General features: G+C 51.3%; 1 protein-coding gene across 2 annotated transcripts in view; it reads left to right on the top strand.

The window, feature by feature from the left end:
- Positions 1-22,561, top strand: part of SIN3B (SIN3 transcription regulator family member B) — a 44,553-nt gene that overhangs the window by 10,745 nt on the left and 11,247 nt on the right. Inside the window, exons 5-10 of one of the 2 annotated variants that reach the window (XM_020880428.2) lie at positions 4,914-5,057; positions 12,451-12,573; positions 13,853-13,942; positions 14,370-14,488; positions 19,443-19,650; positions 21,841-21,957. In XM_020880428.2, the coding sequence (XP_020736087.2) occupies positions 4,914-5,057; positions 12,451-12,573; positions 13,853-13,942; positions 14,370-14,488; positions 19,443-19,650; positions 21,841-21,957 (801 nt within the window). Of the gene's footprint in view, positions 1-4,913; positions 5,058-12,017; positions 12,108-12,450; positions 12,574-13,852; positions 13,943-14,369; positions 14,489-19,442; positions 19,651-21,840; positions 21,958-22,561 lie in introns of those variants that run through there. The other variant, XM_070462308.1, reaches the window with a different exon arrangement.

The following is a 22,561-nucleotide window of genomic DNA, read 5'->3' as shown; positions in this document are numbered from 1 at the left end:
GGGCTCCAAAATCACTGCAGATGGTGATTGCAGCCATGAAATTAAAAGACGCTTACTCCTTGGAAGGAAAGTTATGACCAACTAGATAGCATATTAAAAAGCAGAAACATTACTTTGCCAACAAATGTCCGTCTAGTCAAAGCTATGGTTTTTCCAGTGGTCATGTATGGATGTGAGAGTTGGACAGTGAAGGCTGAGTGCCAAAGAATTGATGCTTTTGAACTGTGGTGTTGGAAAAGACTCTTGAGAGTCCCTTGGACTGCAAGGAGATCCAACCAGTCCATCCTAAAGGAGATCAGTCCTGAAAATGCATTGGAAGGACTGATGCTGAAGCTGAAACTCCAGTACTTTGGCCACCTCACGTGAAGAGTTGACTCATTGGAAAAGACCCTGATGCTGGGAGGGATTGGGGGCAGGAGGAGAAGGGGACGACAGAGGATGAGATGGCTGGATGGCATCACTGACTCGATGGACATGAGTTTGAGTAAACTCCGGGAGTTGGTGATGGGCAGGGAGGCCTGGCGTGTTGCGATTCATGGGGTCACAAAGAGTCGGATTTGACTGAGCGACTGAACTGAATTGAACTGACTGACAGGCAGGCCAGTGGCAAGGGGCATCAGTGTCATGCAAGGAGTTCAGACATCATCTTTGCCCAGACGTGGACTCTCTGCTGCTTTTTGTTTTTCTAAGCAACAGAGCCCATTTTTTAAAAAAATGTTTATTTTCATTCATTTATTTGGCCACACCCTGTCTTAGATGTTTGTTGTAGCATGTAGTTGTGATATAGACTTTTTAGTTATGGTTTGTGGGATCTAGTTCCCTGACCAGGGATTGAACCCCGGGCCCCTGCCTTGGGAGCACAGAGTCTTAGCAATTGGACCACCAGGGAAGTCCTGAGGACCCACTTTTAAAAGTGAAATCTTGTGCACAACCTTAATAAGAGAAATGAAGAAGTGAGATTGCTTTTAGCGTAAATGTTGATGATGAGATTGACAGTACTTGCTTCCTGTAAGCCCAGTGGAGCTATTTCGATGGCCTGAACACGTGCAGGCACTAGTGCTGGTGACGTGTGGCCCTGTCAGCCTCACCTCCAGCAGCTGCTGCGCTTTGCACAGCATTAAGAACTTCCTGCTTCTCACAGAGAAATGGTTGCACGTGGCAGCTCTGAACACCAGTCTGTTTGTAACCATGGGGGTTTATGGGTCCTTCACAGATTCTGCGGGGTCCGAACATCTCAGGGACAAGAAGGGTCATTAGAGGGAAGGTATCTCTTCTGTTGATGGGAATTGAGCAGAGAAGTTTGACTTAACCAAGGTCATAGCGAAGGGCTGCAGGTTGATCTGGAGAAAGCGTGAGGGGAAAGGTACAGCTCAGCCTCCAGCCGCAGCCACAGGAGTCAGTTGGAAATGCAGTCGCCTGGGCCTCCACTCCAGGTTCTGCCAGGCACCTGCTTTTCCAACAGGCACCCTGGCAGCAGGGGCCATCCATTTCTTCAAGAGGAGCTGGCAGTGTGAATTTCTGTGTGAGTTATTCTGATTTTAGAACATTGGCTCAGATTTTTTTTTTTAATTTATTTAATTTTGGCCGCCCTGTTCTTCGTTGCTCTTCGGACTTTCTTGAGTTGCGGTGAGCGGGGGTACTCTTCCTTGTGGTGCACGGGCTTCTGCTTGCAGCGGCTTCTCATTGCAGAGCACGGGCTTTAGGGTGCTTGGGCTTCAGTAGCTGCGGGCTGCGGGCATAGTTGCCCCACGGCATGTGGGATCTTCCTGGACCAAGGATCGAACCTGTGTTCCCTGCATTGGCATGCAGACAGAGTCTTAACCACTGGACCACTAGGGAAGTCTGGATTTGAATTTTTTTTAAGACATTGTGAGGCCAGAGTGGCTCTAGAGTAAATTTAGCCACGTTACTTGTTTTTTTATCATCTGTCAAGCCTCGGTTCAGACCTTAGCTGTGACCCCTGCCCTTCAGAGTCCTTTTGCTCACCACCCTGAACCTTGGGGTTCTAATCCGTAAACTAGCTATAAAGTGGTGGTGCTGATCCAATTAAACGTGGTTCACTGAGGTCACTGATTGAAGCACAGTGCTTGCTTCAGGTCAGTGGAGGGGAGTAGGTTCCCTTACACAGCTTCATACATGTGTCGTGTACCTGGACAGGCACAGCCAGCTCTGCCCTGACGTCCCCAGAGTGACCACAGTCTGCATGTACGCCCCAGCCACAGGGCTTATGGGAAACAGGGTCAGGGCACGACCCTCCAAAACTGTGTCAGCCACACACTAACAAAAAAAAGGTACTGGGCCTTTCCTGGTGGTCCAGGGGTTGAGAGTGCCTGCCAATGCAGGGGACACAGGTTCGACCCCTGGTCCGGGAAGATCTCACATGCCTCAGGGCAGTTAAGCCTGGGTGCCACACCTACCGAGCCCACATGCTTTAGAAGCCTGCATGGTCCCCAAGAAGAGAAGCCACTGCCATGAAAAGCCAGAGCGCTGCAACTGGAGAGGAGCCCCTGCTCGCAGAAGCTAGAGGAGGCCTATGCACAGCAACGAAGACCCAGCGGAGCAAAATATATATATATATACACACACATATATATAGGCACCTACCAGAAACCAGTAGCACCATCGTACACTCGGTAGATGGCTAAGCGTGATGTGAATATTGCAACACTCGACCTTGGAGAAGGCCTGAGGCTCAGCTGTGGACGTGGGTGTGGAAAGGTTGCAGCCTGCAGGTCACTGTGAGGTACCAGGAGAAAGTTTCCTAAAATGCGATGGGTTGATGTCGCCCCAGATTGGAAGGGTGGCTCCTAACAGCTGAGGGAGGGTGTGTGCGTGTCGGGTGTCATGGGTTTCCCACATGGCTTGCTCAGCCAGGCATGCTTCTCCACATTCACCCCTTGTTACTCCTGGACAAAATTCTGTCTTAGTAGCAAATGAAGAATCCATACCATGCTCAAATCACTCTTTAGTATTTGTCCCAAACAGATGTCTGTTTAAAACAGGCCTTAGAGCATAGCTGACTCTTTCTGTGGGAAAATTTGCAGAAGGTACATCCCTCCGTTAGAGAGTGTGCGCCCGTCACATGATCGTAGATGGTGCCAGGCTTCCCTCTGCCAGGGGCACCAGGCTTTCTTTCCACCTTGTAATGAGAGCGCCCAGGTCCCCACACCCTGCACAGACATCACCAGTCACTTAGCCAATCTGATGAGCAAAACTGCTGTGACTGTGTTGTGGGTGCTCAGTCATGTCCGACTCTTGGTGATCCCATGGACTGTAGCCCACCAGGCTCCTCTGTCCATAGAATTCTCCAGGCAAGAATCCTGAAGGTGGGTTGCCATTTCCTCCTCCAGGGAATCTTCCTGACCCAGGTATTGAACCCTAGCCTCTTGGGTCTCCTGCATTGGCAGGCGGGTTCTTTACCATGGAGCCACCTGCTGTGATGCTGTTTTATTTATTTTGTGATGCTGTTTTAAATTGTATTTATTCAAACATCACTTAGTCTGATCACTGTTTTATCTGCATAGGAATGATTTGTATTTGTTCTCTGAGCTGAGTGTCCTTTGCCTGTTTTTCCTTTGGCCTTCAAGTGTCCCGGTAACTTGGGGCAGGGTAGGGTGGAGGCAGTTTTTTCTCCCTCCTAACAGGTGCTCCGTGTGCCAGGATTGGGAAAGCACCTTTCCTCGCGGGGCGAAGCGGGCCTGGAGGGGAGGGCGAGCCGAGGGCTCCCATTCCTTGTCTCCCCCCTCTGCGGCTCTGGGGGGAGGATGTTGAAGCCTTGTCGTGCTGCTTGCTGATTCATATTCCGTGTGTAAAGTTGATAGGGACTAACTTTTCTTTTAATTCACTCTTCTTTTTTTTTTTTTGGCTACTGGGTTTTTTGTTTTTTAGTTTTTATTTTAATTGAAGGATAATTGCTTTATAGAATTTTGTTGTTTTCTGCCGAGTATCAGCCCGAATCAGCCATGGGTGTATATATATGTCCCCTCCCTCTTGAACCTCCCGACGCTGTGCACTGGCTTTCTCTAGTTGTGTCGAGCAAGGCTACTCTCTAAAAGTGGTGCGCTGGCTTCTCATCGTGGTGGCTCCTCTTGTCGCGGAGCGGTCTCCAGGCACGCGAGCTTCAGCGGTTGTGGTGCACAGACCTCATGTAGGATCTTGCCCAGTCAGGGGTCAAACCAGTCTCTCCTGCATTGGCAGGCGGATTCTTAACCACAGTGCCAACAGGGGAGTCCAAGGACTGACTTCTGACGGCCGACTTGCATTCTCCACACCTCTTCCTGCCCTCCCAACCTGTGACCCTTCTGGTCTTCATCTTGTTGTCTTAAGCTCCAGGTCAAGCCATCTCCCTCCTGGGGTCTTGGTGACCCTGGGAGAGCAAGTCCCATAACCTGCAGGTTCCTTCCTGTCCTTCTTCACCCTCTGCCCCTTCCAGACCCAGCGCTAGCTCCTCATTTTCCCTGCCCAGCAGGACGAGTCCCCTTGCCCTTGGGAGCCATGTGGATTCGCCATTGACCTTGCCCTTCCGCAGCCTCTGCGCAACAGTGCTGCTCAAGGGCTGGGGCAAGGTCCTTCCGTGACCGTGCCTCACCCGCATTGCCTCCACGCTCCCAGATCTGACTGCTTCCATGGCTGGGGCTCAGGCCAAGTTGCGCAGCAGGGTCAAGATGCAAGCACACGGGGCCGTTCTCCAGAGCCGGTGGAAGGGGAGTGGTTGGGGGGGTAGCCCAGGTGTCAGCTAGGCAGCAGGCTGGGCCCTCTCCCCTGGTGGCAGCAGTCAGGGGCTCTGCCTGCTGAGCCTGTCTTTCGTGAACCGTCCATCTCTCATCCACAGTGGGATGCTGGAATGTCCTGGCCTAGGGTGTCTCCTGCTTCCTTGCCTAACGACTCGTTTTCCTTTTCCTGAAAATCCACAGAAGGAGCAGCTGAGCACGAAGGGCCGTCCCTTTCGAGGCATGTCTGAAGAGGAGGTGTTCACCGAGGTGGCCAACCTCTTCCGCGGCCAGGAGGACCTGCTCTCCGAGTTTGGACAGTTCCTGCCTGAAGCCAAGCGCTCCCTCGTGAGTACGGAGCACCCACCCCCGTCCGGGGCCACGTTCTCGGCCAGAGCCCCACGCCTCAGTGCAGCCTTCAGGCCAGGCCGGGCTTATCCACTCCCCCAAAGCCACGCCCAGTGCAGCCATCCGGCCCCGCGTGCAGGCTCCACGCCCTCACTGACCTGGAGCAGGTCCTCCACAGGGCTTCTCTGGATCGAGAGCGGTGGGTGTGAGGGCTGGTTTGGAGGGCAGAGCGTCTTCTAATGGAGACCTGCCTGTAACCGGAGCCTATGGTGCAGGAGGGCTCAGGCTCACTGCCTGCCTGTGCGGAGGGACCGAGTGGACGTGGGCTGAGGCTCAGCCGTGACTGGGGCGGGGGCATAGAACTGGGAGCGGCAGAGGGGCCTGGGGTGGGGAGCTTGGGAGCGCAGACTGCACTGTCAGCCTTTCTCTCTCTGCTGTGGCCTGAGGCCTGCCAAGCTGCCTTTTCCATTTCCTCCTCCTCTTTTTCTTTTCTTGCGAACTTAACAGCTTTCAGAAAAAAGTTGAAGGAAAATTCACGTAACATAACATTGACCATTTTCAAATGTACAGTTCAGTAGTGTTTAGGGTATTCATAGTGTTGTGCAACCATCACTTCTGTCTAGTTGCAGAACATCCCCAGCACCCCAAAAGGAAACATCCCCGCTAGCAGTCACTCCCTTTCCTCTCCTCCTGAGACCCTGGCAGCCTCCAGTCTGCTTTCTGTCTCTGTGGATTCGCCTGTTGTGGACATTTCTTGTGTTGATAGATGGAATCATATGACATGTGGCCTTTGATTGGCACATGGCTTCTTTCACTCAGCCTCATGTTTTTAAGCTTCATCTGTGATGTGTCAGAACTTCATCACTTGTATGGCCGGATAGTAATTCCCTTGTGTGGATGGATCACAGTCTGTTCATCTGTTCATCCATTGATGGACACTTGGGTTGTTGCCCTTTGGTCACTGTGGATAGTGCTACTGTGAACACACATGTACAAGGTTTTGCTTGAACACATGTTTTCGGTTCTTTGTCTGTACCTAGGAGTGAAATTGCTGAGTCTTATGGTAAGTGTATGTTTAACTTTTGAGAAACTGCCAGACTGTTTTCCACAGTGGCTGGACCGTTTTCCGTTCTCACTAGCAGTATACTTGGGTTTCAGTTTTCCACATCATCACCAATGCTCAAGATTTCCTTTTTTTTTAAAAAAAAAGATAGTCTTTGAGTTGGCGTGAAATGGTATCTCGTTATGGTTGTGATTTGCATTTCCCTGCTGACTCATGATACTGAGCATTTCATGTGCTTACTGGCCATCTGTTTACCTTTGGAGAACTGTCTATTCAAGTACTTTGCACAGTCTTCCGTTTGTCTCCTGGTTGTTGGGTTTTAAGAGTTCTTTATATACTCTTGTCGTTAGTCCCTTATCAGGTATTTCCCTCTATTCTCTAGGTTGTCTGCACTTTCTTGTTAGTGTCCTTTGGTCAAGTCCAGTTACCTGATTTTTCCTTTCATTGACCATGCTTTCACTGTCAAATCTAAAATCTGTTGCTAATTCTGAGGTCATGAAGGTTTGCCTCGAAGTTTTTTTCTAGTACTTGTTTAGTTTTAGCTCTAGTGTTTGGGTCGGTGATCCAGTTTGACTTAATGTTTGTATATGGTGTGAGATAGGGGTCCAGTCTGATTTGTTGAGGGAATTGTTCTCTTCCCATTGTATAGTCTTGGCACGCTTGTCAGAAATCAGATGACCAGTATTATTGGGTTTATTTCTGGACTCTCACTTCTAATCCGTTGATCTCCATGTCTGCCTTTGGCCAGCACCACATCATCTTGATTACTGTTGCTTTGTAGTAAGTTTAAAATCAGGAAGCATGGGCCCCCCGATTTGGTTCTTTTTCAGGATTGTTCTTGCTAGTCAGGGCCCCTTGTAGTTCTATATGAATTTAAAGATTGGATTTTCCATTCTAGCAAAAAAGGCCATTGGGAGTTTGAAAGTGATTGCATTGAATCTTCCAACTGTTTGGGGGAATATTGCCTTCCTAACAAGATGAAGTCCTCTACCCAACAAATACACAGCATTTCTCCCTTTATTTAAATGTTTAATTTCTCTCAGCAGTGTTTCATATTTTTTTTTCCCCCACTGTGTAAGTCTTGACCCCTTTGATTAAATTTATTTCCAAATACTTTATCCTTTTTGTTGTCATGGAAGTATTTTGCGTATAACTTGATTGACTGATTGTTTTTGTCCGGCTGGGTCTTCTTGCTGCTCGGGCTTTTCCCCAGATGTGGAGAGTGGGGGCCACTCGAGTTGTGCGCGGGCTTCCCCTTGTGGAGGCTTCTCCTTGGGCGCACAGGCTCCAGGCACACGGCCTTCAGTGGTTACGGCATGTAGGCTCAGTGGTTTAGACTCCCTGGCTCTCCAGCACAGGCTTAATAGTTGTGGTCGACGGGCGTAGTTGCTCCGAGGCCTGTGGGATCTTCCCGCGTCGGGAAACAGTTCTTTACCACTGAGCCACCAGGGAAGTCCTGCAGTTGTTCTCTTAATTTCACTTCTGCATTAGTCATTGCTCATATACAGAAACAGCACTGCTTTTTTGTGTTGATTTTGTATCCTGCAACTTTGCTGAACCCGTTTATTTGCTTTGATAGTTTTCGTGGATTCCCTAGGATTTGCTAATTACATAGTTTTTCCAGTTTGTGTGCTTTTGTTTCCTTTTTTGGCCCAGTTGCTCTGACAGAACTTCCAGTATTGTGTGGATTAGAAGTGGTGAGAGCAGGTGTCCATGTCTCGCTCCTGATCTTAGAGGAAAAGCTTCCGTCTTTCACCACAAGTGTGATGTGAGCTGGGGGCTTTTCGTAAGCAGCCTCAGGCTGAGGAAGCCCCCTCTATTCGAAGGTTGATGAGCGTTCCATTTCCTCTCTTTGCTCTTTCTCTTTGCCCTTGACGACAGCTTGGGCGGTGAGCACACCAGAGTCCCCCTCCCAGCCTCCTGCGTCACCACTGCCTCTCCCGGGTCTGCTTCTTGAGTGAGGGTGCAGTGGGGGCACGGGCCTGCAGGACAGCAGGTCTCGAAGGAAGGGGCTCCCAGGGCAACAGCAGTCTGAGTTTGGATGCCATTCAAGACTCTTGGTTGAGCAAGTGGACTTCCGGTGTGCGATCTGGGGCTCATCCCCATGTTACTGTCTCCAGGACACAGAGCACCATCCCTGAGTAGTTTCCACACAGAAACACTTCCTGACTGAGCCAGAGAAGCTGGCTTTGTGCCACAGCCCATCTGTGGGGCTGATGTCAAGTCCAGGAGCTGCAACCAGTCCTGCCCACCCTCTTGGAGTCTCAGGTGTCCTGAGGGGCTGGACTGAGCCCAGTGAGCACACAGCCTGGGCCTCCTTGGGCTCTGGGTGCGGCAGGGGGCCTTGAGCTGGCCATGTCACCTCCCAGGCTTCATTGCCTTCTCTCTTATGTGGAACTGACCACCCCTCCTGCTTAGGCTGGGACTGAGGTATTGTCCTTCAAGTGCTTCTCGCAGGGCCCAGCTTATACTCAGTGCTTTGGAAAGAGCTGCTATGGTTGTGCTGGAAAATCCAGCCTGAAATCCAGGCTGGTCGTCCCATCTCCAGCACCAGCCTGCTCCCTGGCGTGCCGAAAGCTCTTGAGAAATGCCTGGGCAGGTGGGGGAAACACAGCCCCTGTCTGGACCGCCCAGGGACAGAGAACTCGCATCTGCACTGGGCCTCTCAGCCTGACTGCCTCCTCATGGCCCTACTCTCGAGTCTGACTTGCTTCTTTAAGTCCACTGTCTGCCCCGTGTATCTCTCTGAACTTCAGAATCCCGACTTGTTTTTCTGTCCGTGTTTCCAAATAATGCCCTTCGCAGCCGCAGCTTCATTGCCATCTTCCTTCTCTGTGCGTGTTCCTGCTCATCAGAGACCTCCCTAACTGGCTCATGACCGACCCTCCTCACTGGCTCCCGGGGCCACGTGGCCGAGGAGCAGCGGGATCTCAGCACCTCCTTCCCACTGCATACCCTTCTTCTTTTGGCTCAGCCCAAGGTTGTGGGCACTTGGGCCTCTGTGTCCAGGGAACTCGAGCTGCATCGTGTCCCCTGCTTTAAAGCCTTTGTTGCTCCCTCGTACACTTGGTGGATAGTCTTTGGGTGTCGTCCTCTTGGATCTGGGTCTGGAATCTCAGCTCTGACCTTGGTGTGGCAGTTCTCTTCCTGAACCGTTCCTGCAGGGATGTGTGTCCAGCGGCATCCTCCAGTGGCCTTCCCAGAGCCATCCCTGTCAGCGCCATGTGGTCCAGGTGCAGCCCACCCTTGTGGCTTCAGGAAGGAAAGGCCTTCCTGAGTCCCTGGCCATCTTTCACCATTCTGGAGGACATGCCCTGCTCAGGGAGGCTCGGGAGCGTAGCCCACTTAGATAGGAGGTGGTGGGTGCAGCACCAGAATAGGGGCTCTGAATGACACACCTGGTCCATGTCTGCTTTGTCCCCTCCTCTCTGCAGGAGCCTGGCAGGTCACCTCCTCATCCCTCAGCTCCCCCATCTAAGAAATGAGATGAGAATGTCTGTCCCTAGGCCAGTTGGAAGCTTTTAAGCAAAGTGGCCCTGGTGAGGCCAGCGTTGCAAAGCAGGGTCCTGCCTTGGCGGAGCAGCCATCAGACCTGCCTCGGGGGTGGGTGGGGGGCCCCGTCTGCTGGAGTTGTGGGGACAGTGCACAGCAGACGCTTGGTAACTGGTCACACTGGCCGTCTACGCAGCTCATGTGAACTCTGCAGGCCCTGGTTCCTGAGTTACCTTGTTGCCTCTCTGTGAGGGGTTAGAGCCTCTTGTTCTCTGAGAGTTGTGGTCGCAGCACCCCCTGGCGGACACAGTGTGGCATTTACCAAGCTGGACTCTGACAAAGCCCACCCTGGAAAGAAAAGCATCTCCCTCAGAAAAGCACCTACTCAGTTTCTTTAGATGGTATTTGTTATCAGTCCAGCAGTGTTTTTTTAAGTGTACATTGGGTGATTAGAGCTGTTTGTGCTTTTTAAAAGATTTCATCAACTTTTAAAAATTATTAAAATGTTCATATGTATATATAATTCATCTTATGAGGTGATCTTACATTTACGTTTCTACTAAAATGGCAGGAGAAGGAAACCAAAGGTAAAATTGGATATTGTCCTAATTAAACTCGACTGTTTGGCCTAGATCAGGGCTCGGCAGTTTTTCTGTTAAGGGCCAAACAGTGAATATCTTAGGCTTTGCAGACCGCACAGTCTGTGGCAAAGGCGCAGCCCTGCTGTGGAGCCGGGAGAGCAACCACAGGCCTTACATCGGCTAGTGGGCCTGGCTGTGTGCCAGTGAAACTTTATTGACAAGCACAAACTGAGCCAGCCCCTACCTAAATGGTTTCTGGGGGCCTTCTGCCTCAGGCCTTTGCACATTGGGACATTTGACTGAGGCATAAGAACTGTCTGAACTGTTCGGTGAAGGTTGGTGATAACTGAGCTTGCTTTCCAGCTGGGTGGTCTTGACTGGGTTGCAGTGGGTGTCCTCCTCACCCCCCATTCCGCCCGCCCCCACCACCAAGTCCTATTATTACCCATCCCCCTCTAAGAAGCGATGTTTGCACCAGTTCTGGGATCTACGGCAGATACCAGTTAAGAATTTTTTTACTTTAGGTTCTTGAGTAGTCTTGAATCTTTGGATAGCTACTCCTCCAAAGAATTAATCCCCTAAGGGACAGGGACAGACTTTGTTGGACAGGGACAGGCTTTGTTATTGTTCAGTCGGTAAGTTGTGTTTGATTCTTTGCGACCCCATGGACTATATAGCACGCCAGGCTCCTCTGTCCTCCGCTGTATCCCAGAGTTTGCTCAAATTCATGTCCATTGAGTCGGTGATGCTTCTAACCATCTCATCCTCTGTTGCCCCCTTCTACTTTTGCCTTCAGTCTTTCCCAGCATCAGGGACTTTTCCAATGAGTCAGCTCTTTGCTTCAGGTGGCCAGAGTACTGGAGATTCAGCTTTAGCATTAGTCCTTCCAGTGAGTATTCAGAGTTGGTTTCCTTTAGGATTGACTGGTTTGATCGCCTTGCTGTCCAAGGGACTCTCAAGAGTCTTCTCCAGCACCACAGTTTGAAAGCATCAGTTCTTCAGTGCTCAGCCTTCTTAATGGTCTGACTCACATCTGTACATGACTACTGGAAAAACCACAGCTTTGACTATATCTGTAGTTAAGTAATAGATCTTTATCATTGTAATTATTTATATAAAAATAGTGCATGCTCATAGAAAAAAAGCACTAATGAGAGCATCAAGTATGAAAAGTAAATTTCCCTCCTTCTTGCCTCAGTTTCCCAGTCATTCTCCTCAGAAGTAAACTTAGAAATGTCTTATATATCTTTCCAGAAACCTCTGAGTGCAAACAAATGTTTATCCTTTTAAAAAAGAAATGGCACCCTGTTTGTTGGGGCATGCCCCTAGGGGTTTCTTCTGTTTGGAATAGCGGTGTGTCCGATACGCCTGTCGCTGGCAGCAGCACAGAGTTGGCTCGTAGCTGACGTTCGCCTCTGCTTGCTTGGAGGCGCCACGGTCCCCCACGCGGCCCGCCCTCCTGTGCTGTCTCTGCATGGAGGCCCCGTGGCGGGTGGGCGGCGCTGCGCCTCTGCAGCCCAGCCCCGCAGGAGAGCTGCGGCCTGCCCGCCTTCTCCCGTGCCTGCCTGGGCGTCCGTACAGACAGCAAGCGCTGCTCGACTCCTCCAGAACCATTCTCCACGAATACTGCCAGCACCCTGACCTGCTAATCAGTGCTTGGTGCAGAGGACCAGCAGTGAGAGGCCCCTCCCCCCCCGCCACCCCCGCCCGTGATGGCATTGCCTCCAGGATGCATTTTCTCATTCATAGGAAAGAACACAGACTTGGCTGGAAGGCCCCCAAGTGACCTGGCAGCCATCAGCCGCATCCTCTTGCTGCCAGGGCTTTGCATATACTGGTCGTCTCACCTGAAATGCTTCCCTTCCTGCGGTGCACCCAGACACACAGGCAGACACCCTGTCAGTGGTCTGCTGGGTGAGTCCTGCACCAAGGCCCAACTTCAGTGTCTCCCCGCTGAGTCCTCCCTCACTTGTCAGGACCCTCATCCATCGAGGCCTTCCATGAGCCTTCTCCCAGCCTCACGGAGTGCAGCTGTGGTGAGCTGGGTACACAGATCTTTCCCACAGTAAACGTGAGCATCTTGAGAGCCAGGCTCAGTTCGCATTAGGACCAGGCCCCTGGCCCGGGGCAGACAGTGCTCTTTGGGGTCGTGAGCTGAGTCTCAGGTGGTCCCGCCTGCTCAGATCCAGTGAGAACCAGCCCTGGTGGGTCCGGCTCTGTCTCACCAGCGCTGATCACCTCCTGTGTTTGTGTTTAGTTCACAGGAAATGGGCCATGTGAAATGAATAGTGTTCAAAAGAGCGAGCACGAGAAGAATCTGGAGCATAGCAAAAAGCGCTCCCGGCCCTCCCTCCTCCGTCCCGTGTCTGCACCAGCAAAGGTAACCGTCAGCTGTGCACATAGACGTGTGTGTCAACTCTCAGCAGCCTGGCCTTCTCTGTAGGTGACCTGGGGAGCAGCGTGCGGAGGCCCTGAGCAACAGGCTGGGGCAGGAGGCTGAGTCCAGGCCCTAGTCCAGCTTGAAATTCACTGTCTGTGGGAGCTTGGGAAGACAGCTGAACTCTAAGGTGGCTGTTCACCTGTTTCCCTTGGCTAACAAGAGTGTGAGATGTGGTGTCATCTCCTCCCGCATAAACTGGATACACTGCTCAGCCTGCTGCTTTTCACCTTCACAACTCTCTCATGGGCAGGATGCCCATGTACAGTTGTGCAGGTTGGTCACTGCACAAGGTGCCCTGCTAAGGGGTGAGAGGCGCTGAGGTTCCTCTCCTGTTGTGCTCCTCACCTGTGATGGTGATTTTCTTATTCTCATCCCTTGTGTATTTGCTAGTTGGCTTTCTACTGGAAGGGAGAGCTTTTTCTCCATCTCTGTCTGTTTAATGTGTGTCTTTATAGACTCGGGTTATAATCTGTGACTGTCGTGTTCTTTTGTGTTTTTTTGGCTTGTTTTGCTTTGTTTTTCTGGGCTGTGCCTTGCAGCTTGCAGAATCTTAGTCGCCAGGCTGGGCATCGAACCCATGCCCCTTGAAGTGGAAGCACAGTATAATCTGTGACTATCATTGTCTGTCTTGACTCTAAACTACCTCAGATCTGGCCAGTGGGGCCCCTTAAGGCTGACTCTTGTGTCCTTTTGACACATGCCCATCATTCTTCAGGCATTTGGGAGATGGTTTGGTAGTATCCTCGATGTCTCAGGAGTGTGGTCAAGTTCAGGTCCAAGTCCAGCCTAGAGAGAACAATCTTCACAGCAACTTAAAACCCAAATTTCCCCAGGATCTTCTCATTGCCACCCCCCCTCCCCATACCCCCCAATCACAGTCACAGCCCATGGGAGGAGCAGGCAGGAGAAGAGGTCTCTGATACTATATCTAAGGGCATGACTCCCGCTATTCTTACACTGTGATGCCCCTGCCTGGTAGCAAAAGCACTAAATTGCTGAGATTTAGATCCTAGATTGTGGGCAGGGTGGTTGTGTGACTTCCACTCTGCACTCGGTCCTGGAGGCTGAGGTGGCTGGTCCTGAGAAGTTCATCCATGGGGGTCCTGATGACGGTTCCTGTCAGGAACGCTCCGTGTTGGCGATGTGTGACTCACAATGATGGACACAGGCCACCTGTGAGATGCACAGAGCATCCATGGCGTGGACTCTCTCTCCGCAGAAGAAGATGAAACTCCGTGGCACCAAAGACCTGTCCATCGCCACCGTGGGCAAGTACGGCACTCTGCAGGAGTTCTCTTTCTTCGACAAGGTGGGCGGCGAGACCAGTGACCTCCGGGCCTTGCCTGGTCCACGCTGGCCTCTCCCAGCTCAGATCTGAGCAGTCCAAGTGAGGAGGCGGCGGCAGATGGCCGGTGGCGGGCAGTGGGCAGGAGGTGGCAAAACACGTGGGAAAGGCTGAGCTCAGAGCCCATGCCACATTTGGGGACACTCGTCTGCCGCTCAGAAGCTATATGGCTTCTCTGAAGCAGGGGTGGTCCAGGGGCTTCCTGCCCAGTCAGTGGGCAGAGCCAGTGAGATGGCTCTGGGCACGTGCTCAGTGGAGAGCAGTCCCCTGCAGACCACAGCCACCGTCTAGAGCCTGTGTTCGTGGCTTGGTGTGCACCTGGTGAGGTAGACCAGGTGGGCGCGGGGGCGGGGCGTGGCCCGCAGGGGCCCCTGACTGCCTCTCCCTGCAGGTGCGCCGGGTGCTGAAGAGCCAGGAAGTCTATGAGAACTTCCTCCGCTGCATCGCCCTCTTCAACCAGGAGCTGGTGTCCGGCTCTGAGCTCCTCCAGCTGGTTGGCCCGTTCCTAGGGTGAGTGGTACTTCTCCCTTCTTGTATTTTGTTCTGCAAATGCCTTTCACCCATCTTTTGGCTGTTGTATTTGGAAAACAGGATATCTGTTTTTTTCTGATTTTTTTCTTTTAAGTTGGAATTGTTAGAGACATCACAATAGATTCACCAGCAGTTGTGAGAAAGAACACAGAACTTCTGGGCAGCATTCCCCCACGGTAACATCTGTAGTTAGTGTCATAAGCAGGATGTTGACTTTCAGACGACCCACCCGTCCTTTCATGTTCCCTTTTATGTGTGTGTATATGTACAGTTGTATCACCTGTGAAGGCTGGTGTGTCCCCTGCCACTGTGCAGGTACAGAGCAGCCTTGGAACCACAGGAATCCTGGTGTTGGCGTTTGATACTCAGATCCACATCCCTCCTATGCCCCAGGCCCCTGGCAACCCCTCAAACCTGTGCTTCTTCTCTAAAGCTTACATGGCAAGAGAATTAGGTAGAGTCATACATTGTGTGTTGTGTAACCTTTCAGGATCAGCTTTTTTCACTTGGCATAATTCCCTGGAGATTCATTATGCTTTTTAAAATTCTATCAGAAATTACCAGGAAGAATGAAATGACTGGTCAGCATCCCTGGTGCCCCAAGAGAAGTGCTGTTAGCAGATCAGTGACCCACTTCCATCACATGCTGCTGCCCTGTGTGAGCCACCCCCAGCCAGCAGCTTCAGAGGGGATGGAGCTGGTCTGGAGGTGCTGTGTGTGGGAAGGGGCGTGTGCTGGCTGCCAGTGTGATTCCTGCTCACCAGCTTGGTCACATCCAGCCTGGGTCCGAGCCCCATCTGAGCCTCAGTTTCCATGCTGTCAAAAGGGGATTATAAGTATACCTACACAGTTTTTCAAAAAGCTCCAAGTGAGCTTTGCCTGAAGACTGTTAACGTCTCACACATGGTGAGTTCTCCCTACACATGACATGCTTTTTTGTCACAGTGTGTATGCGTTAGTCACTCAGTCGTGTCCGACTCTCTGTGACCCCATGGACTGTAGCCCACCAGGTTCCTCTCTCCATGGAATGCTCCAGGCAAGAATACTGGAGTGGGTAGCCATTCCCTTCTCCAGGGGAACCTTCCCGACCCAGGATTGAACCCAGGTCACCTCCGGCATTGCAGGCGGATTCTTTACCATCTGAGTCACCAGGGGAGCCTGCCTGTTTAGGCCCCAAGACAACTGCAGGGGCAGCCGGACTCTGCGGGGCAGCTACCTGGGCCTTCCTAATAATTAAAAAGGTTTTTAAACTTTTTCTTTTTCACATAAAATAGAGCGCGGGTCCAGGAAACCACATAACTGAAGAATGGCTTGGTAAAATCATTTTTAGGCAAATTCCCTTGTACCCATAACCCATGTCACAAATGGACCTTCGCCAACCTCCAGGAGCCATCCATGTGCCATGTCACTCATGCTCTCTCCCTTGGCTTAAGAGTGACCACCTCTCTGCACTGATCACGATGCAGCCAACCCGGGCTGACACCACTAGGCACACAGCTCCGGCTCAGGCTCCGAGCACAAAACTGGTCTGGGCTTTGTTTTCTAGTATGTCTGTAGGTCTCTTTTCACGTCTAGGTTCTCCCTCCAGGTTTATTCTTTCCCATGTCTGCATTGGCATCCCTGTGGCATGGGTGCACTTTGCCAAATGCATCTTCATGGTGCCCCCACATCCCTCTGTCCGTCAGGAGGCAAAGGTCTCCCCTCTTTCTGTGGTTTATTCTTCTGTTTATTCACTCACTGCAAGTTGCAGAAGAGAGCATCTCAACAGCATTTGTTACAGTGTCAGGGTCTGCTTTCCTTTCTCATCAGGACCAGTTAGAAACTGAAAAGGGGACCAGTTTTTTTTTAGCCTTCTATGAACTCAAGAATGTAAATGCATTTGCTATATCTCAATACATTTTACAGCTGAGGAAACTGAGGCCTGAGTGGATATCTCTCCCTTTCCCCAGGGCAAGCTTTCATAAAAGAGGCATTGTGTTGTGGTGGGCGAGCTCAGGGGGATCAGACCTGGAAGCTGGTCCTTCATTCCCATTCAAGTACTAACCAGGCCTGACCCTGCTTAGCTTCCGAGATCAGACGACATCGGGCGCGTTCAGGGTGGTATGGCCATAGACTGGCCCTTCACTCATCACTCTCTGTTCTCTAGACCTGGAAGCCGGCCCTTCACTCACCCCCTCTTTAGACCTGGAAGCCGGCCCTTCACTCACCCCCTCTTTAGACCTGGAAGCCGGCCCTTCACTCACCCCCTCTTTAGACCTGGAAGCCGGCCCTTCACTCACCCCCTCTTTAGACCTGGAAGCCAGCCCTTCACTCACCCTCTCTTCTTTAGACCTGAGTGTGGCTGCTGAGTTTCACGTCAGTGGTACCACACTGTCAGGCTGGGCTACAGCCTTCTCTCTCCTTTTTTAAACTCAGCAATTCTTAGACCCACACGATCATTTTTAGTGACTGCATGGTGTTCCCTTACTTGTACGTATCGTAAGTTTCTCAGCAGGGTCTGTTTTGATGGACATTTGCCTCGGTTTCTCCCTGTGGTCCGTGCCGAGGTCACGCGCTTGGACTGGGATGCTCAGAGGTGTAGTTAGAGTCATCAGGAGATGCTTCTCTGGTGGTTCTGAGAGTGCGCACACATCAGGCTGGTCCCTTCCGTTGGGTTAAGTGCGCACACATCAGGCTGGTCCCTTCCGTTGGGTTAAGTGAGCACACATCAGGCTGGTCCCTTCCGTTGGGTTAAGTGCGCACACATCAGGCTGGTCCCTTCCGTTGGGTTAAGTGCGCACACATCAGGCTGGTCCCTTCTGTTGGGTTAAGTGCGCACATATCAGCCTGTTCCCTTCCGTTGGCTTAAGTGCGCACATATCAGGCTGGTCCCTTCCGTTGGGTTAACTTTCTGGGCCTGCTGAAGATCTGTTAACACTCTGGAAAGCCGCCCAGAACAGGATGGCAGCATCACACAAGGCTCAGCTAAAATGTGGCTGGTTCCTTTTTTCTTTTCTTTTTTCAGTTTTGTTTATTTTTGGCTGTGCTGGGTCTTTGTAGCTGGGCAGGCTTTTCTCCAGTTGCAGTGTGCAGGGACCACTCTAGCTGTGGTGCGCAAGCTTTTCATTTTAGGGCCTTCTCTTCCTGCAGGGCACAGGCCCTAGGGCGGCCAGGCTTCAGTAGTCGCGGCCTGCAGGCGCAGTAGTCGCGGCGTGCGGGCGCAGTAGCGGCGTGTGGGCGCAGTAGTTGTGGTGTATGGGCTTTGTTGCTCAGCAGCATGTGGGATCTTCCTAGATTCGGGGACTGCAGCCACGTCTCCTGTATTGGCAGGCAGGTTCTTTACACACTGAGCCACCAAGGAAGCCCCCTGCTTGCCCGTCTTGATCTGATGCCCAGCTGAGTTACTGTTCATGTGGCATCCCTCCCCCAGGAGGCCTCTCTGCATGTGTGAACTGCTTTCTGGGTTTGCACATCATGGGTGGCCGAGCGCAGTGGTCCAGAGAGCTGCTCCCTAGTGACAGTGTGGCTGGAGTTAGGGGCGGGGTCGCCCCCCTTCAGAGTGGTAACCTTGGACACCCTTTGCTCTGATGTCGTCTTCCTTGCCTGCATTTCCATTGGCCTGTGGGCTTTTCTTGTGAGCCAAGCTGGGGGTGGGGGAGGCGGTCCTTAAAGGTGGGCTGCAGCAGACGGCCGTCTCGGAGCACACGGTTAAGGAGCGGAGACTGCTCGACTTAGGCACCAGGCAGATTCACCGCACCGGCTGTCAACATATCCGCACCCTTTCTGTAGAATTTGATATTCATTTAAACAGTCCAGATGACACTGGGGGTCAGTTGCCTTAAAATCTTCCCGTCGACATGCGTGACCATTCTGTTATGATTCCTGAGAATGTGTCCACGGAGAGGGTCTCTCTCATGAGGGAGGAGGGCTCTGGGGCAGGGAAGCAGACTTTTTCTGTCAAGGACCGAGGGTCATGACCACCCAGCTTCTGACATCATCCACAAGCAAATATGCACAAAGAAATACTAAGCAAATGGATGTGACCGTCCACCGGTGAATCTATCTGCAGATAGGCCTGGGCGGGTTGACTAGTTTGCCAGCCCGTGGCCTGGTGCTCAGCCCCTTCTAGTCAAGGAACATCGCTGACTCCAGCTTCTGCCAGCCTGGGTCAGTCTTATCTTGGGTGTTTCAAGGACCTGCCACGAGTGGTGGAGCCTGGTTGGTGACAGAGGGATGGCGGGGGGTGGCAGTCACACACATGATGACTTTACCATCTTGGATGCTAGTTCCACCTCTCACCCCTCCTTTTTGAAGTTGATTCTGACCGTTGTTAACTACCTGCATCAACATGAAGCCATTCTGATATCTCTGGATCATCCTCAGAAGGCCCTCAGGAGGCTGACTTACCATTTGTCTTTTTTTCTTAAATTAATTTTTTAGGGGCTGTGCTGGATCTTCACTGCTGAGCACAGGCTTTCTCTAGTTGCAGCAGGTGGGGGCTCCTCCCTAGTTGCGGTGCTCGGGATTCTCATTGCGGTGGTTTCTCTTGCTGCGGAGCATGGGATCTAGGGCTCAAGAGCTCAGTAGTTGCTCTGCAGTGTGTGGCATCTTCCCAGAGCAAGGATCAAACCCACATGCCATGCTTTGGCAGGTGGGCTACCAATCGCTGGATCACCAGGAAAGTACTTAAGACTTCTTTCTCAATTGAAGTGTAGTCGATTTACAATCTTGTGTTAGTTTCTGGTGTACAGCAAGGTGATTCAGTTATCCATATATATTTTTTCTCAGATTCTTTTCTATTATAGGTTATTACAGTTTACTGAATGTGGTTCCCTGTGCTATACAGTAGTACCTTGTCGTTCATCCATTTTATATATAGTAGTGTGTATCTGCTAATCCCAAGATCCTGATTAATCCCTCCCTCCCCCCATCCCATTTGTCTTTACTTCTGAAGGAAATTTCCAGAACTCTTTGCACAGTTCAAGTCCTTCCTGGGGGTGAAAGAGCTGTCCTTTGCCCCACCCATGAATGACAGATCTGGGGACGGAATAAGCCGGGAGATCGACTATGCCTCGTGCAAGCGCATCGGATCCAGCTACCGGGCGCTCCCCAAAACCTACCAGCAGCCCAAGTGCAGTGGGAGGACAGCCATCTGCAAAGAGGTAGCGTCCACGGGGGCTCCATCAGCTTGCGTGGTGCCTGTGTCCTGCCCCTCCACAAAACCCCCGTCACCTGTTCTGGATGGATGGAAGGGTGTTGATCCCCTCGGGTGTTGAGTGGTAGATGGTCCTGGGATGTAGCAAAACAAAATGCCCAGGCAGAGATGATGGTTTCTTACCCTGCAGGTGGCCCTGCAAGCCACAAAGCACATGCTGCCAGCACACAGGTTTTGGCTTATCCACCATCATTCAGACTGAGATTTATCTGCCATGAGCCCGCTCTGTTCCAGGTTCACTGCCCTCAGTGAGTTTCTCTTTAGCTTGACCACTGGACCCTTTTTTGAAGTTAGTTGACAGTCTTACTGCTTTTCCAGAATTCAAGAGTGCCTGCTCGATTCCAGGATATGTAGTCTGAGAGTAAGCAGAGCATGGCCCATGAACCAAATCTGGTTCACAGCCTGTGTTTTTAAGTAAGGCCTGTTTGTTTCCATACTGTCTGCAGCTGCTTTACCGGAACAAAGGCAGAGTTGAGTCCAGGCGTGTGTGGGTGCGGGCACGTATGCTCACACCCTCAGTCGTACCCGACTCTGCGACCCTATGGACTCTAGCCTGCCAGGCTCCTCTGTCCATGGGATTTTCCAGGCAAGAATACTGCAGTGGGTTGCTATTTCCTTTTCCAAGGGAGCTTCCTGACCCGAGGATTGAATGCACATCTGCATTACATTCGGCTTCACCAAGCAATTGGGGAAGTCCCATTACCTTGCAGATACTGTGGGTTTGGTTCCAGACCACTGCAATAAAGCAAATACCACAGTAAAGTTAATCACATAAATTTTTGGTTTCCCAGTGCATATGGAAGTTATGTTTATGCTATATTGTGGTCTATATTAAGTGTGCTATCAGTTCAGTTCAGTTCAGTCTCTCAGTCGTGTCCGACTCTTTGAACCGCAGCACACCAGGCCTCCCTGTCCATCACCAACACGGAGTTTGCCCAAACTTGTGTCCATTGAGTTGGTGACGCTGCCATCTCATCCTTTGTCGTCCCCTTCTCCTTCTGCCCTCAATCTTTCCCAGCATCAGGGTCTTTTCAAATGAGTCAGCTCTTCGCATCAGGTGGCCAGAGTATTGGGAGTTTCAGCTTCAACATCAGTCCTTCCAATGAATACCCAGGACTGATCTCCTTTAGGATGGACTGGTTGGATCTCCTTGCAGTCCAAGGGACTCTCAAGAGTCTTCTCCAGCACCACAGTTCAAAAGCATAGTGTTATATTGAAAACAACAACAACAGTATACACCTTAATTTAAAATATTTCTATCTAAAGGACACTAACCATCCGAGTGTTCAGTGAGTTGCTGATCACTGGTCCTGATAACACATACAGTAACAGTGAAAAAAGTTTGAAATACCATGGGAATCACCAGAATGTGACATAGAGACCCAAAGTGAGCAAATACTTTTGGAAAAATGGCCCTGATGGACTCACTCGATGCACGATTGCTGCAAACCTTCACGGTTTTTTTTTTTAAGTAACATCTGTGAATCACAATAAAAGGCTGTTTCCCTGTAGACCCAACAGTGACCTGCACAACTTAAAATATTTACTACCTAGCCCTTTATAGAGAAAGTTTGCCAACCCCGAAGTAGTAGATTTGTTCATTTGATCAAAGTCACATTTTCTCTTAAAACCACTTTTAAATTAATGTTTCCATTAGTATGATTTGCTCTTCCCTGGTGGCTTAGTGGTAAAGAATCTGCCTGCCAATGCAGGAGACGCGAGTTTGATCCCTGGGCCAGGAAGATCCCCTGGAGGAGGAAATGGAAATCCACTCCAGTATTCTTGGCTGGCAAACCCCATGGACAGAGAGGATCCTGGCGGGCTACAGTCCATGAGGTCACAGAAGAATCGGACGCGACTTAGCAACTAAAACAGCAACAAAATCAGTGAACCAAAATGAAGTGAAGGTCGCTCAGCATTGTCACACTGTGTGTGACCCCATGGACTATGTTCTCCAGGCCAGGATACTCTAGTGGGCAGCCTTTCCCTTCTCCAGGGGATCTTCCAAACCCAGGGACCGAACGTATTTCCTGCAGATTGTTCCTTATCCTTGGCTCTTCTACGCTGGACCACACAATAGAGCCCTCGGGCCACCAGGCCCCTGCCTCTCCAGTCACGGCGTTTCCTCTTGGCACAGGTGCTGAATGACACCTGGGTGTCCTTCCCCTCCTGGTCTGAGGACTCCACCTTCGTCAGCTCCAAGAAGACGCCCTACGAGGAGCAGCTGCACCGCTGTGAAGATGAGCGCTTCGAGGTGCGTGCGGCACTGCGGGCCCCCGGGGGCCCCTCCTTGGCCCTGCCTTCCCTCCGGCCCCCTCTGTGTGTCCCCCACCCCACAGGACGCACCCTGATCCTCCTGAGGTCAGCCAGTCTCCTCTAGGGTGTCGGCGATCCCAGTGCCTTCCAGCAGTGGGCCACTCCTGAAAGCCTCCCTTCTCTGCCTTGCTGGCCTCCAGGCTGGCTCCGCGATGGTGCCTTTTTTTTTTTTTTAAGTGTGCGTGTATTTCATTTACTACAGTTCAATTTAGTTCAGTCACTCAGTTGTGTCCAACTCTTTGCTACAGTTAGGGTCACTTAAGTTAATTTTTGTAACAAAAATTTTTTACTGAGAGCATTGTAGATTCACATGCAGTTTTAAAAATAACAGAGTGCTCCGGGTACCTTTGCCCCGGTGGGAGTGGCTTGTAAATCTCTAAGGCAGTGTCACAGCTGGGCTATGGACCTTGACCCAGCCCATGACCTTATTCACATCTCCCTAGTGGCACTTGCATCCATGTGTATGTGGGGTCAGGGGGAGCAGAGAGGATCTTGTGCATAAGTGTTTGTCTTGTGTGTGTGTGTCTAGCTCTGGATTCCCT

Source organism: Odocoileus virginianus, chromosome 3, assembly GCF_023699985.2.
Source record: "Odocoileus virginianus isolate 20LAN1187 ecotype Illinois chromosome 3, Ovbor_1.2, whole genome shotgun sequence".
Classification (NCBI taxonomy): domain Eukaryota; kingdom Metazoa; phylum Chordata; class Mammalia; order Artiodactyla; family Cervidae; genus Odocoileus; species Odocoileus virginianus.
The sequence above is the reverse complement of the archived record's forward strand: the minus strand, read 5'-3'. Positions and strand labels throughout refer to the sequence as shown.